The sequence below is a fragment of the Agelaius phoeniceus genome, chromosome 37 (assembly GCF_051311805.1).
Source record: "Agelaius phoeniceus isolate bAgePho1 chromosome 37, bAgePho1.hap1, whole genome shotgun sequence".
Classification (NCBI taxonomy): Eukaryota; Metazoa; Chordata; class Aves; order Passeriformes; family Icteridae; genus Agelaius; species Agelaius phoeniceus.
In genome coordinates, this window is record NC_135302.1 from 1430712 (window position 1) to 1444263 (window position 13552).

Consider the following 13552-nt stretch of genomic DNA (forward strand, 5'->3'; position numbering starts at 1 on the left):
GAGTTTCGAAATAACAACGCCTTCAATGCGCGCACTTTGTGGGCGTGGCTTAATCTGTGGGTTGTGGTCTGTGGGCGGGGTTTGTTCAGACCACGCCCGCTCCGCCCCCGCTCGCAGCCCGCGGAGCCGCGCAGGGGCCTCGCGGGGGGCCCGGGGCGGTTTTGGGGGGATCCCGGGAGGGTTTGGGGGTCCCGGGGGGTCCCCGGAGGGTCCCGGAGCCGCCGCCATGAACCGAGAGGAGCTGACGTACCTGGGCGTGCTGCTGGGCTCCATCCCCGTGGGCTTCGTGCTCAAGGACCGCGGTGAGAGCGGGACCGGGGCGGCTCTCGACGGGAATCTGGAGGGATTTTGGGGGGTTCTGAGGGAATTTGGGGGGAATCGTGAGGGGTTTGGGGGGGTTCTGAGGGAATTTGGGGGGAATCGTGAGGGGTTGAAGGGGTCCTGAGGGATTTTGGGGGGGTTCTAAGGGAATTTGGGGGGAATCTTGAGGGGTTTGGGGGGGTTCTGAGGGAATTTGGGGGGAATCTTGAGGGGTTGAAGGGGTCCTGAGGGGTTTGGGGGGTTTCTAAGGGGAATCTTGAGGGATTTTGGGGGGTTCTGAGGGAATTTGGGGGGAATCGTGAGGGGTTGAAGCGGTCCTGAGGGATTTTGGGGGGTTCTGAGGGAATTTGGGGGGAATCGTGAGGGGTTGAAGGGGTCCTGAGGGGTTTGGGCGGGTTCTAAGGGGAGTCTTGAGGGGTTTTGGGGGGTTCCGAGAGGTTTTTGGGGGATTCTGAGGGGTTTTTGAGGAATCCTGAAGGATTTTGGGGAGTTCTGACGGGTTTCGGGGGATACTTACAGATTTTGGGGGGTCCTGAGGAGATTTGTGGGGTTCTGAGGGGTTTGGGGAGTCCTGAGGGGTTTTGAGGGGAATCTTGAGAGATTTTGGGGGGTTCTGAAGGGTTCTGAGGGATTTTTGTGGGTCTTGAGGGAATTTGGTGGGGTTTTGGGGGGTTCTGAGGAGATTTTGGGGAATCTTGAGGGGTTTTGGGGGGTCCTGAGGGATTTGGGGGGTCCCGGAGAGGTTCCAGGGGGATCCTGGAAGGGTCTGGGGGTTTTTGGTTGATTTTTTGGGGGCTCCCAGTTGGGTTTGGGGGATCCCAGCCGAGTTTTGTGTGAATTCAGAGAATTTTGGGGCGGTTTGGGTGCATTTGGGGAAGTTTAAGGGAGGTTTGGGGAGGATTTGGGGGGGATCCGAGCAGGTTTGGGGAATTTTGGGGGATTTGAGAGGCTTTGGGAGGGGTCATGAGAGCACTGAAAAGAGTTTTTAAATTTTGTTTAGGATTTTTTGGGGATCTCTGAGGACATTTTGGGTGGTTTTGGTGCTTTTTTGGGTGTTTTAGGGCCCCTCACGAAGATTTGGGTGCGGATGTGGGCAGTGGTGGGGAAGGGGGGGTGCTGGTGCATTTTTGGGGTGTTTTGGGGCGTTTTGAGGGGTTTTTGGTGTATTTTGGGGCACTTTGAAGGGCTTTTGTTACTTTTTTAGGGTGTTTTGAGGGATTTTGGGTATTTTGGGGGTGTTTTGTGGGTTTTTAGAGCATTTTTTGGTGTATTTTGGGGATATTTTGGTGCATTTTTGGGCTGTTTTGAAGAGGTTCTGGGGTATTTTGGTGAATTTTGGGGGTGTTTTGGTGTATTTTTGGTGCGCTGTTGGGTTTTGTGGGTTTTTGGTGTATTTTTGTGGTGTTTTGAAGGGGTTTTGGTGTATGTTGGGTTGTTTTGAGGGTTTTTTTGGGGTGTTTTGGTGTATTTTTGGTGTATTTTAGGGGTGTTTTGATGAAGGGGTTTTAGGGTATTTTGGGTAGTTTTGAGGGTTTTTTTGATGTATTTTGGGGTATTTTGGGGGTATTTTGAAGCGATTTTGGTGTATTTTTAGTGTATTTTGGAGGTGTTTTGGTGTATTTTTGGTGTATTTTGGGGTGTTCTGAAGGGGTTTTAGGGTTTTTTGGTGCATTTTGGTGTGTTTTATTTTTGGTGTATTTTTGGTGTATTTTGGGGTGCTTTGAAGGGGTTTTGGGGTATTTTTACTGTATTTTTGGTGTATCTCTGGTGCATTTTGGGGTGTTTTGAAGGGGTTTTGGGGTATTTTTGGTGTATTTCTGGTGTATTTTTGGTGTATTTCTGGTGTATTTTGGGGGTTTTGGTGTATTTTTGGTGCATTTTGGGGGTGTTTTGGTGTATTTTTGGGGTGGTTTTGGTGTATTTTTGGGGTGTTTTGAAGGGATTTTGGTGCATTTTGGTGTATTTTTGGTATATTTTGGTGTATTTCTGGTGCATTTTGGGGTGTTTTGAAGGGATTTTGGTGTATTTTTGGGGTATTTTTGGTGCATTTTTGCTGTATTTTGCTGTATTTCTGGTGCACTTTTGCTGTATTTTGGTGTATTTTGCTGTATTTCTGGTGTATTTTGGTGTATTTTTGGTGCATTTTGGGGTATTTCTGGTGTGTTTCTGGTCCATTTTGGGGTATTTCTGGTGTATTTCTGGTGTGTTTTGGTGCATTTTGGGGTATTTCTGGTGTGTTTCTGGTGTGTTTTGGTGCATTTTGGGGTATTTCTGTTGTATTTCTGGTCCATTTGGGGGTGTCCCCCCCCTGACCCCCCCCTGCCCCCCCAGGCCCGCGCTGGCGCCAGTTCGGGGGGGCTGCGGTGGGGGCGGGGCTGGCGCTGCTCACCTGCGGCCCCCACCTGCTGCACTCGCTGGGCACCGTGCTGGGCACCTGGGCCATCCTCGGCTGCCTGCCCAGGTCAGGGGGGGCAATGGGATAAATGGGGGGGCCTAAAGCCTCTGGGGGGGCCTGAGACACCTGGGGGGGCTGGGATAAATGGGGGGGGACCCTGGGATACCTGGGGGGGCTGGGACACCTGGGCCATCCTCGGCTGCCTGCCCAGGTCAGGGGGGGCACTGGGATACATGGGGGGGCTCTGGGATACCTGGGGGGGGGGCTGGGCACCGTGCTGGGCACCTGGGCCATCCTCGGCTGCCTGCCCAGGTCAGACGGGGGCAATGGGATACATGGGGGGGCTGGGACACCTGGGCCATCCTCGGCTGCCTGCCCAGGTCAGACAGGGGGACCTGAGACACCTGGGGGGGCCTGAGACACCTGGGGGGGGCTGGGCACCTGGGGGGGCTCTGAGACACCTGGGGGGGCTGGGACACCTGGGCCATCCTCGGCTGCCTGCCCAGGTCAGGGGGGGCAATGGGACACATGGGGGGGGCTGGGACACCTGGGGGGGCAATGGGACACCTGGGGGGGCACTGGGACACCTGGGCCATCCTCGGCTGCCTGCCCAGGTCAGACAGGGGCAATGGGATAAATGGGGGGGCTCTGGGATACCTGGGGGGACCCTGAGACACCTGGGGAGGCCTGGGACACCTGGAGGGGGGGCCTGGGATACCTGGGGGGGTCCTAAAGCCTCTGGGGGGGGGTCCCCTGATCCATTCTGGGGGGGCTTGAGACACCTGGGGGGCCCTGCCACACCTGCGGGGGCATTGGGACACCTGGGGGGGCCTGAGACACCTGGGGGGCCCTGCCACACCTGGGGGGGCCCTGGGATACCTGGGGGGGCCCCTGACCCATTCTGGGGGGGGTCCCTGGGACACCTGGAGGGGGGGGGCCGGGACACATGGGGGGGCCTGGGATACCTGGGGGTCCCTGGGATACCTGGGGGGGCCCTGACCCATTCTGGGGGGGGTCCCTGGGACAGCTGGAGGGGGGGGCCTGGGATACATGGGGGGGCCTGAACCTGCTGGGGGGGGACCCTGATCTATTCTGGGGGGTCCCAGGTGCATTTTGTGGGAGTCCCTGCCACACCTGGGGGGTCCTAAAGCCTCTGGGGGGGCCCTGACCCATTCTGGGGGGGGTCCCTGCCACACCTGGGGGGGGCCTAAAGCCTCTGGGGGTGCCCTTGGGACACCTGGGGGGTCCTAAAGCCTCTGGGGGTCCCATGTGCATTTTGGGGGGTCCCAAAATGTCTCTGCCCCCCCCCCCGCCCTCACAGGGAATTTGCCCCCTCCCCCCCCCAGCTCGTTACCCTCATCCTAATTAAGCAATAACGAGCTCGGGTGTTGTAATGAGCCCCAAAACTCGTGGGGGAGGGGAGGAAACACTCGGGACACCCCCAAAATTGACCTGGGGGACCCCAAAAATGGAGCTGGGACCCCAAAAATGGGATTGGGGTGCCCAAAAATGGGTCTGGGAGCCCCCAAAATGGAATTGGGGCGCCCAAAAATGGGTCAGGGACCCCCCAGATGAGTCAGGAACCCCCCAGATGGCTTCAGGACCCCCCAAAATTCACCTGGGACCCCAACCCAGGGTTCTGGGACCTCCAAAATCCCCCCAAAATGCACCCGGGAGCCTCCAAAATGGGTCAGGGACCCCCCAGAACAGTTCCAGGATCCCTTAAATGGTTCCAGGATCCCCCAAATTTAGGGTGTCAAAGACATTTTAGGACACCCCAAATTCGGGGGGCCCAGAGACATTTTGGGATCCCCCAAATTCTCTTTGAAGGGGAATCAGACATTTTGGGACCCCAAAAATTCTTTGTGAGGGGAGGGGGAAATTTTGGGGGTTCAGGGACATTTTGGGACCCCCCAAATTCTCTTTGAGGTGGGGGTCAAAGACATTTTAGGACCCCCCAAATTTAGGGTGTCAAAGACATTTTAGGACACCCCAAATTCTCTTTGGGGGGGGGGTCAAGGACATTTTGGGACCCCCCAAATTCTCTTTGAGGGGGGAGTCAGGGACATCTTAGGACCCCCAAAATTTAGGGTGTCAAAAACATTTTAGGACACCCCAAATTCTCTTTGAGGGGGAATCAGAGACATTCTGGGACCTCCCAAATTTGGGGGGCTCAGAGACATTTTAGGACCCCCCAAATTCTCTTTGAGGGGGGGGTCAGGGACATTTTGGGATCCCCAAATTCTCTTTGAAGGGGAATCAGAGACATTTTAGGACCCCCCAAATTTAGGGTGTCAAAGACATTTTGGGACCCCCCCAAATTTAGGGTGTCAAAGACATTTTGGGACCCCCCAAATTCTCTTTGGGGGGGGGGGGGGGTCAAGGACATTTTGGGACCCCCCAAATTCTCTTTGGGGGGGGATCAGGGACATTTTAGGACTCCCCAAATTCTCTTTGAGGTGGGGGTCAAGGACATTTTGGGACCCCCCAAATTCGGGGTTCAGGGACATTTTGGGACCCCCCAAATTCGGGGTTCAGGGACATTTTGGGACACCCCAAATTCGGGGGTCAGGGACATTTTGGGACCCCCCAAATTCTCTTTGAGGGGGGGGTCAGGGACATTTTAGGACCCCCCAAATTTAGGGTGTCAAAAACATTTTGGGACCCCCCAAATTCTCTTTGAAGGGGAATCAGGGACATTTTAGGACCCCCCAAATTCAGGGTGTCAAAGACATTTTGGGACCCCCAAATTCTTTGTGAGGGGAGGGGAAATTTTGGGGGTTCAGGGACATTTTAGGCCCCCCCAGATTCTCTTTGGGGGGGGCTCAGGGACATTTTAAGACCCCCCCAAATTAAAGACATTTCAGGCCCCCCCAAATTAAAGACATTTCAGGCCCCCCCAAATTAAAGACATTTCAGGCCCCCCCAAATTCTGCCCCCCGGGGATATTTGGGGAGGGGTTTCAAGGCCCCGGGGGGGTTCTTGGGGTGCCCCCCATTTACCGGGGTCCCCCCCAGGCGCTCTGGGGGCGCTGCCCTGCTCTGGGTGTTCGGGTACCTCCTGTTCTTCCGCACCCCCCAGCTCTGGGGGCTGCCCGAGCCCCCCCCCTACGCCAACGCCCTGCAGCTGCTCGTCACCCTCAAGGTAACATGGGGGATTTTGGGGGGGATTGGGGGGGATTTGGGGGGGTCCTGGGGGGTTTGGGGGGATCTGGGGGGGTTTGGGGGGTTCCTGGGGGGATTTGGGGGGGGGTCCTGGGGGGGTTTGGGGGGTCCTGGAGGGGTTTGAGGAGGATTTGGGGGGTCCTGGAGGGATCTGGGGGGGATTTGGGGGAGGTTTTGGGGGGGTTTTGGGGGGTCCTGAAGGGAATTTGGGGGGGATTTGGGGAGGTTTTGGGGGGATCTGAAGGGGTTTGGGGGGTCCTGGAGGGGTTTGGAGGGGATTTGGGGATGGTTTGGGGAGATATGGAGGAGTTTTTGGGGATTCTAGGGGGGTTTGGGGGAAAATTTGGAGAGATTTGAGAGAGTTTTGGGGGGTCCTGAAGGGGTTTGGGGGGGATTTGGGGAGGGTTTGGGGAGTTATGGGAGGATTTGGGGGGCTCCTGGGATATTTGGGGAGGGTTTGGGGAGTTATGGGGGAGTTTTGGGGGGATTTGGGGGGTCCTGGGGGATTTTGGGCGTGTCTGGGGTATTTTAAGGGTTCGCAGGGGGGCTTTTGGGGGGTTCAGAGGTGATTTTAGGGGGGTTAGGGGTAATTTTTGGGGGATTTTGGGGGGTTCAGAGGTGATTTTGGGGGTTCAAAGGTGATTTGGGGGTGATTTTGGGTGGCAATCGTTTGAACGCTGCTGAGCCAGCAGGTGGCGCTGACTGTCCCAGGGGGGCGTGGCTTGTGCCGCACCATGCCCATATATGGAAAAACAGGCGTGGCCTGACTGTGGCCCCGCCCCCAGATGGCCAGCCTGGCCAGTGACACCCAGGAGCTGCGGGAGGCGGAGCTCAAGGGGGTGACGTCAGAGGAGACGCGGCTGCTGATTGGCTCGCTGAGGCGCGCGCCGAGTTTGATTGACATCCTGTGCTACAGCTACTGCTACCTGGGGCTGCTGACAGGTGGGGGCGGGGCCTAAAGGGGCGGGGCCAAGGCACACCTGGGTGGGGTTTGGGGGGGCTGAGGGGATTTTGGGGGATCCCAGAGGGAATTTTGGGGAAGTCCTAGAGGGGATTTTGGGGAAACTTTGGGGGGTCCTAGAGAGAATTTTGGGGGGGGGATTTTGGAGGGTCCCAGAATGAATTTTGGGGGGATTTAGGGGCTTCCCAGAGACAATTTGGGGGGGATTTTGGGGGGGTCCCAGAGAGAGTTTTGTGGGGACATTGGGGGTTCCCAGAGGGGATTTTGGAGGTGATTTTGGGGACAGTCCCAGAATGAATTTTGAGGTTTCCCAGAGAGTTTCGGAGGGGAATTTTGTGAGGTCCCACAGAGGATTCTGAGGGAATTTTGGGGGGGTCCCACAGAGGATTCTGAGGGAATTTTCGGGAGGTCCCAGTGAGGATTTTGGAGGATCCCAGAGAGAAATTTTGGCACCGTGTACCCAAATTCACCTCCCTTCTCCATGGATTTGGGCTTTCCAGAGCATCACCCGTGTGTCCCCTGTGTGTCACCCGTGTCCCACCCGTGTCCCCTCTCCCCGCAGGTCCCTTCTACCGCCTGGGCACGTACCTGGACTGGGTGTGGGGTCCCCCCGGGCCCCCCGCCCTGCGCCGGCTGCTGTCCCACGTGCGCTGGGCGCCCGCCCTGGGGCTCCTGGGGGTCCTGGTGGGTCGGGCCTGGCCGGCCAGGGCCGTGCTGGAGCCCAGCTTCGACGCCCGGCCCTGGGGCGCCCGGCTGCACAGATGGTGCCCGTGTTCCTGGCACTTGCGCCTGCGCCTCTACGTGGGCTGCTCTGCGCCGAGGGCGGCTGCGTGGCCGCGGGGCTGGGGGCGTACCCCAAAACCGCCCGGGCCAAACCGGGACAGGGACCCACGGTCAGCTGGGAGAGGCCCAAAACGTGAGTGACAGCACTGGGGACACCATTGGGGACATTGGGGCTGTGGGCGTACCCCAAAACTGCCAGGGCCAAACCCAGACAGGGACCTACAGTGCCATGGGAGAGACCCAAAACGTGAGTGACAGCACTGGGGACACCATTGGGGACATCATTGGGGACACTGGGCTGGGGGCGTACCCCAAAACTGCCTGGGCCAAACCTGGACAGGGACCCACGGTGCCATGGGAGAGACCCAAAACGTGAGTGACAGCACTGGGGACACCACTGGGGACACTGGGGCTGGGGGTGTACCCCAAAACTACCAGGGTCAAACCAGGACAGGGACCCACAGTGCCATGGGAGAGACCCAAAACGTGAGTGGCAGCACTGGGGACACCATTGGGGACACTGGGGCTGGGGGCGTACCCCAAAACCGCCCGGGCCAAACCCGGACAGGGACCCACGGTGCCATGGGAGCGACCCAAAATGTGAGTGACACCACTGGGGACACCATTGGGGACATTGATACCTGTGGGGCTGGGGGCGTACCCCAAAACTGCCCGGGCCAAACCGGGACAGGGACCTACAGTGAGCTGGGAGAGACCCAAAACGTGAGTGACATCACTGGGGACAGTGACACCATTGGGGTACAGGGACATCTGTGGGGCTGTGGGGCTGGGGGTGTACCCCAAAACGGCCCGGGCCAAACCGGGACAGGGACCCATGGTGTCATGGGAGAGACCCAAAATGTGAGTGACACCGTTGGGGACACCATTGGGGTACAGAGACATTGGGGCATAGAGTGGGGGGTCCCTGAGAGTCACCTGAGTGTCCCTGGGTGTCCCCGGGTGTTTTCACCTGTCCCAGGTGTGCTGATGTTCCCACTGACCAATGGGATTTCGAGTCCATGTGCACCATGGGGAAGGGACTGGGGGGTCCCTGAGTGTCACCTGAGTGTCCCTGAGTGTCCCCATGTGTCACCTGTGTGTCTCACCTGTCCCAGGTGTGCCGATGTCCCCGCTGACCAATGGGATTTCGAGTCCATCCGCACCGTGGACCCCTGGGCACCGAGGTGGGCCGGAGGTTCCGGGGCGGCCTCAGGCGCTGGAACATGACGGTGCAATGGTGGCTGGCGGCGTACGTGCACCGCCGGGGACCCCGAAACCACCCCATGCTCAGGTACTGGGAGCACTGGGAGCACTTGGGAGGGCACTGGGAGGGACTGGGAGCACTGGGACAGACGGTGCAATGGTGGCTGGCGGCCTACGTGCACCGCCGGGGACCCCGAAACCACCCCATGCTCAGGTACTGGGAGCACTGGGAGGCACTGGGAGGGCACTGGGAGGCACTGGGAGGGCACTGGGAGCTGAGTTTTACTGAGGGTAGATTGAATTTTGAGGCGTGTAAATTCAATTTTGGGTGCTTAGGCTGAACTTTGAGAGTCACAAACTGAATTTTGAGGCGCTTGCGCTGCATTTGCCATCACATAAACCCCATCCCAGTGCCTCCAACCTCAATTTTAACCCCTCCAAAGGAACCTTTCCACCCTTCCCACCCCTCCCTAACCCCATTTTTGCATTTTGCTCCCCAAACCCAGGAACGCCTGGACCATGCTGGCCTCAGCCTACTGGCACGGGCTGCACGGGGGGCAGTACCTGTCCTTCCTCACCGTGCCCCTGTGGCTGGCGGCCGAGGCGGCGGCTGAGGGGGCCCTGTTGGGATATTTCGGGTCCCCCTGGAGAATTTGGGGGGCTGGAAGGGCTCGGCGCTGAGGGGAGCTCAATGGTTCCTCAAAATGAGAGCGTTCGAGTACCTGAGCATGGGATTCGTGTTGAGAGAAGCGGCGGCCACGCTGCGTTTCTGGGCCTCGGTGCATTTCTGCCTCCATCTTGTGCCGCTCCTCATCCTCCTCACGGCGACGGCGGCGGGGGCGGGAAAAGGGCGGGAAAAGGGGCGGGGAAAAGGGCGGGAAGAGGGGAGGGGAAAAAGGGCGGGAAGAGCGTGAGGGAGAGGGGGGGGCAGGAGACGCGCAGGTGAGGAGGAGGAGGGAGCGCTGTGAGGGGGAGGGGGCAGATACCGGAAATCTAAAATTCATGAGGGGGGAGAGCCCCTAAATCCTAAAATTGACGAGGGATGGGATCCCCTGAACCCCAAAATTCAGGGCAAAAATCCCCTAAATCCTAAAATTGACGAGGAATGGGACCCTCTGAAGCCCAAAGTTCATGAGGGGGGAGAGCTCTTAAATCTTAAAAATCAGGGGGGAAATCCCCTAAATCCTAAATTGATGAGGGATGGGACCCCCTGAATCCTAAAATTCAGAAGGGAGAAGATCTTGTAAACCCCAAGATTCATGACGTGGGGATCCCATGAATCCTCAAATTCATGAGGTGGAGATCTCCTAAATCCTAAAATTCATGAGGGGTGGGACCCCCTGAACCCCAAAACAGAGGCCAGGGAGGAGCCCCCAGCCCCCAAATCCCAGGAGCTGAGGAAGAGGAGGGACCCCGAGGGTTGGGGTGGGGATGAACCCCAATAACCACAACTCGGGGGACCCCAAACTTTGGGGTGAGGATGAGGATGAAGCACCCCAACTCAGGTCAGGGGTAGAAAAACCCCAGTGGAAAATGGGGCGGGGGGGGGAAACGCCCTGAACCCCAAAATCCAAAACTGGGGAGCTCCGACAGCCCCAGATCAGGGGGACCCCAGGTGAGGAAAAGGAGGGACCCCAAAAATGAGAATTTAGGGGGGACCTCCCACTCCCCTGAACCCCAATACCCAGAAAGGGGGGCCTGGGGAGGATTTTTGGGGTGTTGGGGGCTGCGGGCACCCCCCAGGGGGGTTTTTAGGGGGGTGGGAGTGGGGGGTTCTGTTTTTTTGAAGGGGCCCCCCAAAGTGGAGACCAATAAAAGCTTTGAGTGACGTCCCCGGTGTGTTTAATGTGTGTGAGGACCCCAAAACTGACAAAACCTGACCAAAACTACCTCAAAAGTGGCCCCGAAGCCTGAGATTTAATAAAATACATCTAAAATGGAGCTGAACACCAAAAATTGATTCAAATCCCTCTGAACTGACCTGATCCTGAGGACCCCTGAGGCCCTAAGGTGAATCTTTGAGGGAAATGAGGCAAATCTGGGGGCGAATCTTGAAATGTGGAAAGAACTCAGGCCAGGAGTTCCCAAGTAGATTTGAGGGTTCTCAAAGAGGTTTAAGGTTTATTTTGGGCGGTCACGAAGGGATTTGGGGTTTTTTTGCGGGAGGTTTCACGGATACCCCCGCCTCCCCTCACGGTTCAAAATGGCGGCGCTCCACAAAGGGAGAAGGCGGGAAACCCTCACTTCCGGGACCGGGCCCCTTAAGGAAGACGGGTGAGCCAATCAAAGGCGGGAAGAAGGCGAAAGTACCGCTCTCGGCAAATCAGAGAGCGACAAGGGGCGGAGCTAAGTGGCTGAGCGAATCAGAACGCGATAAGGGCGAGTGACAGGAGCTCGACCAATCAGAACGAAGAGGGCAGCAGAGAAGGCGGTGCAGCCCGTTGCCTCAGAGCCGCGGCCTGGTCTCGCTCCCGGCGCCGCCGCCGCCCGCCGCCATGAACATCCTTCCGAAGAAGTCGTGGCATGTGCGGAACAAGGACAATGTGGCGCGGGTGCGGCGGGACGAGGCGGCGGCAGAGGTGGAGCGGAGGAAACGGACGCGCGCGCGCTGCGAGCGGAGCAGGAGGCGAGTGCTGAGGGAAGGGGGGGGTAGGGAGGGGAAAGGGGGCGGGGCTGGATGGCTGCCAGCTAATCAGAATGAGGGGCTTTGAATATATTATAAATGAGGGGCGTGGCTTAGCGTGATTGGCGTGAACCATTTCTGTTTACTGGGGGGGGATCGACTGGGCTAAAAAAGTTTTTTTGGGGGGGGACAAAATAAATTCGGGGGCGTAAAAGAATTTGGGGATGGCAAAATAAATGGGGGGGAGTTTTAAAAAAGTTTGTGGGGTCAGATTTGGGGAGTACAAAGGTGGGGGGGAGGTGAAAAATCTGTGTGGGAGGGGGATATTGGCGGGGGGAATTTGGGGTGGGGAGGAATTTTGGGGGTCCCTGACCCCCCTTTGCCCTCCCCCAGGTGCGCACCGAGCTCCTGCGGAAGCGGGCGCGGGTCGGGGGTCGCAGCCCCTCCCCCTCGGCACCCCCCGTGCTGTTCCCAGCCCCCCGAGGAGGCCCCGAACCGCGAGCACGAGGCGGAAAAAAGGCGGGAACAGGTGAGGGGGGATTTGGGGGGGACCCCTCCTCAAAATATTCCCTCAGGTGAGGGAGGAGACGTGTGAAATAGGGATTTAAGGGAAAAAGTGTGTGTGGGGGTCACAGGTGGAGTTTCCACCCTCACGAGGAGGTGAAGGAGAAAAATGGGGTGGTTTGAAGTGAAAAAGGGATTTTAGGGTGAAATCAGGGGATTTTGGGAAAAGGGGTGGGGATTTTTGGTATTGGGGGTGTCATCTGAATCCCCCTCCCCAATTTTTTCCCTCAGGAGTGGTGGGAGCAGATGAGATTGGAGGGGTTGAAAATGGCGGGATTTTGTGTGGGGAAATGGCAAAATTTGTTTGGGAAACGGGAAGATTTTGGGTGTAAAAAGCAGGAATTTGAAGAAACCCGGGGGATTTCATCCAGGGGGAACTAAATCCCCTCCCCAATTTTCCCCTCAGGATTGCAGGAGATTGGAGGGTGGGGGTTGAAAATGGCGGCATTTGTGTTGGAAAAGGTGAATTTGGTATAAAAAAGAAGAATTTGGGTGGGAAAGGGAGATTTGGGAATAAATATGGCATTGGGGGGAGTCAGACGAATCCTCCTCCCCAATTTTCCCCTCAGGAGCAGCTGAGATTGGAGGGGTGGGGGCAGAAATGGCGGCGTTTGTGTGGGAAAAGGGCGGCATTTGGATGAAAAATGGGGAAATTTGGGTGTAAAAGTGGTAATTTGGGTGTAAAAAGTGGTAATTTGAGGAAAACCCAGGGGGATTTGCACCCGGGGGGAACTGAATCCCCTCCCCAATTTTCCCCTCAGGAGCGGCAGGAGATTGAAGTGGGGGGGGGGAGCAGAAAATGGCGGCATTTGTGTAGAAAAAAAGGAAATTTGTGTGGAAAAAAGGGGAATTTGATAAAAACCAGGGGTGATTTTCACCGGAAGAGGGGGGGGGGGGGTCTCACCCCGAATCCCCTCCCCAATTTTTCCCCCCAGGAACGCCGGAACGAGCCCTGGGGGTCTGACCTACCTGGGCCAGAGCGCGGCCGAGGCCCAGACCTGCCACCCAGGTACCTGCAGCCGCCCAGAAAAGCCGGGGAGGGGTCCGGAGGTGCAGGGGGGCGCAAAGCGGTGCTGGACCCTCTGCAGGACATGAGGAAGGGGCTGCACCGAGCCCCAGCCCCAAAAAAACCCCCAGAGCCTCAGGAGCGGAGCCCCACCCCCTGAGAGCACCCCCTGAGGGGCGGGGCAGGAGGGTGAGTCACTCGTTCATTAGCGCTAATTAATTGATTCCATCCTTTTGTGCATTCATTAGCGCTGCCTTGAATATCCTTTCTCTCTGAATTAAGTCCTTAATTAATTAATTAATGCATTAATTATTTATTTAACCCTCAGTAAAAGGCGTGAGCCACCCAAATTGGGGTGTGCACGTCAAAATTGGGTTTAACCCCTCCTAAACTGGGATTTAATCCCTACTAAAATTAGGGGTTGAGCCCCCAAAACTGGGGTTTGACCTCCTAAAATTGGGGATTTAAGTCGTCCAAAATTGGAGTTTGAGCTCCTAAAACGAATTAGCGCTAATTACCGTTGCAGGCTGGA

At 57.3% G+C, this 13552-nt stretch overlaps 2 protein-coding genes across 2 annotated transcripts; both read left to right on the forward strand.

Annotated features, from left to right (window-relative positions):
* Positions 1 to 65: 65 nt before the first annotated feature.
* MBOAT7 (membrane bound acylglycerophosphatidylinositol O-acyltransferase MBOAT7) lies at positions 66 to 10656 on the forward strand. Its single transcript, XM_077193243.1, is given in 10 exon segments — positions 66 to 302; positions 2653 to 2782; positions 5734 to 5860; positions 6666 to 6822; positions 7404 to 7646; positions 7649 to 7757; positions 8740 to 8792; positions 8795 to 8915; positions 9334 to 9496; positions 9499 to 10656. Coding segments are annotated over 10 exon segments (1422 nt in total). The 5' UTR covers positions 66 to 226; the 3' UTR covers positions 9742 to 10656.
* A 447-nt stretch (positions 10657 to 11103) lies between these two features.
* LENG1 (leukocyte receptor cluster member 1) lies at positions 11104 to 12069 on the forward strand. The gene is given in 4 exon segments (XM_077170956.1): positions 11104 to 11419; positions 11422 to 11453; positions 11844 to 11924; positions 11926 to 12069. Coding segments are annotated over 4 exon segments (330 nt in total). The 5' UTR covers positions 11104 to 11322; the 3' UTR covers positions 12046 to 12069.
* Positions 12070 to 13552: the final 1483 nt, after the last annotated feature.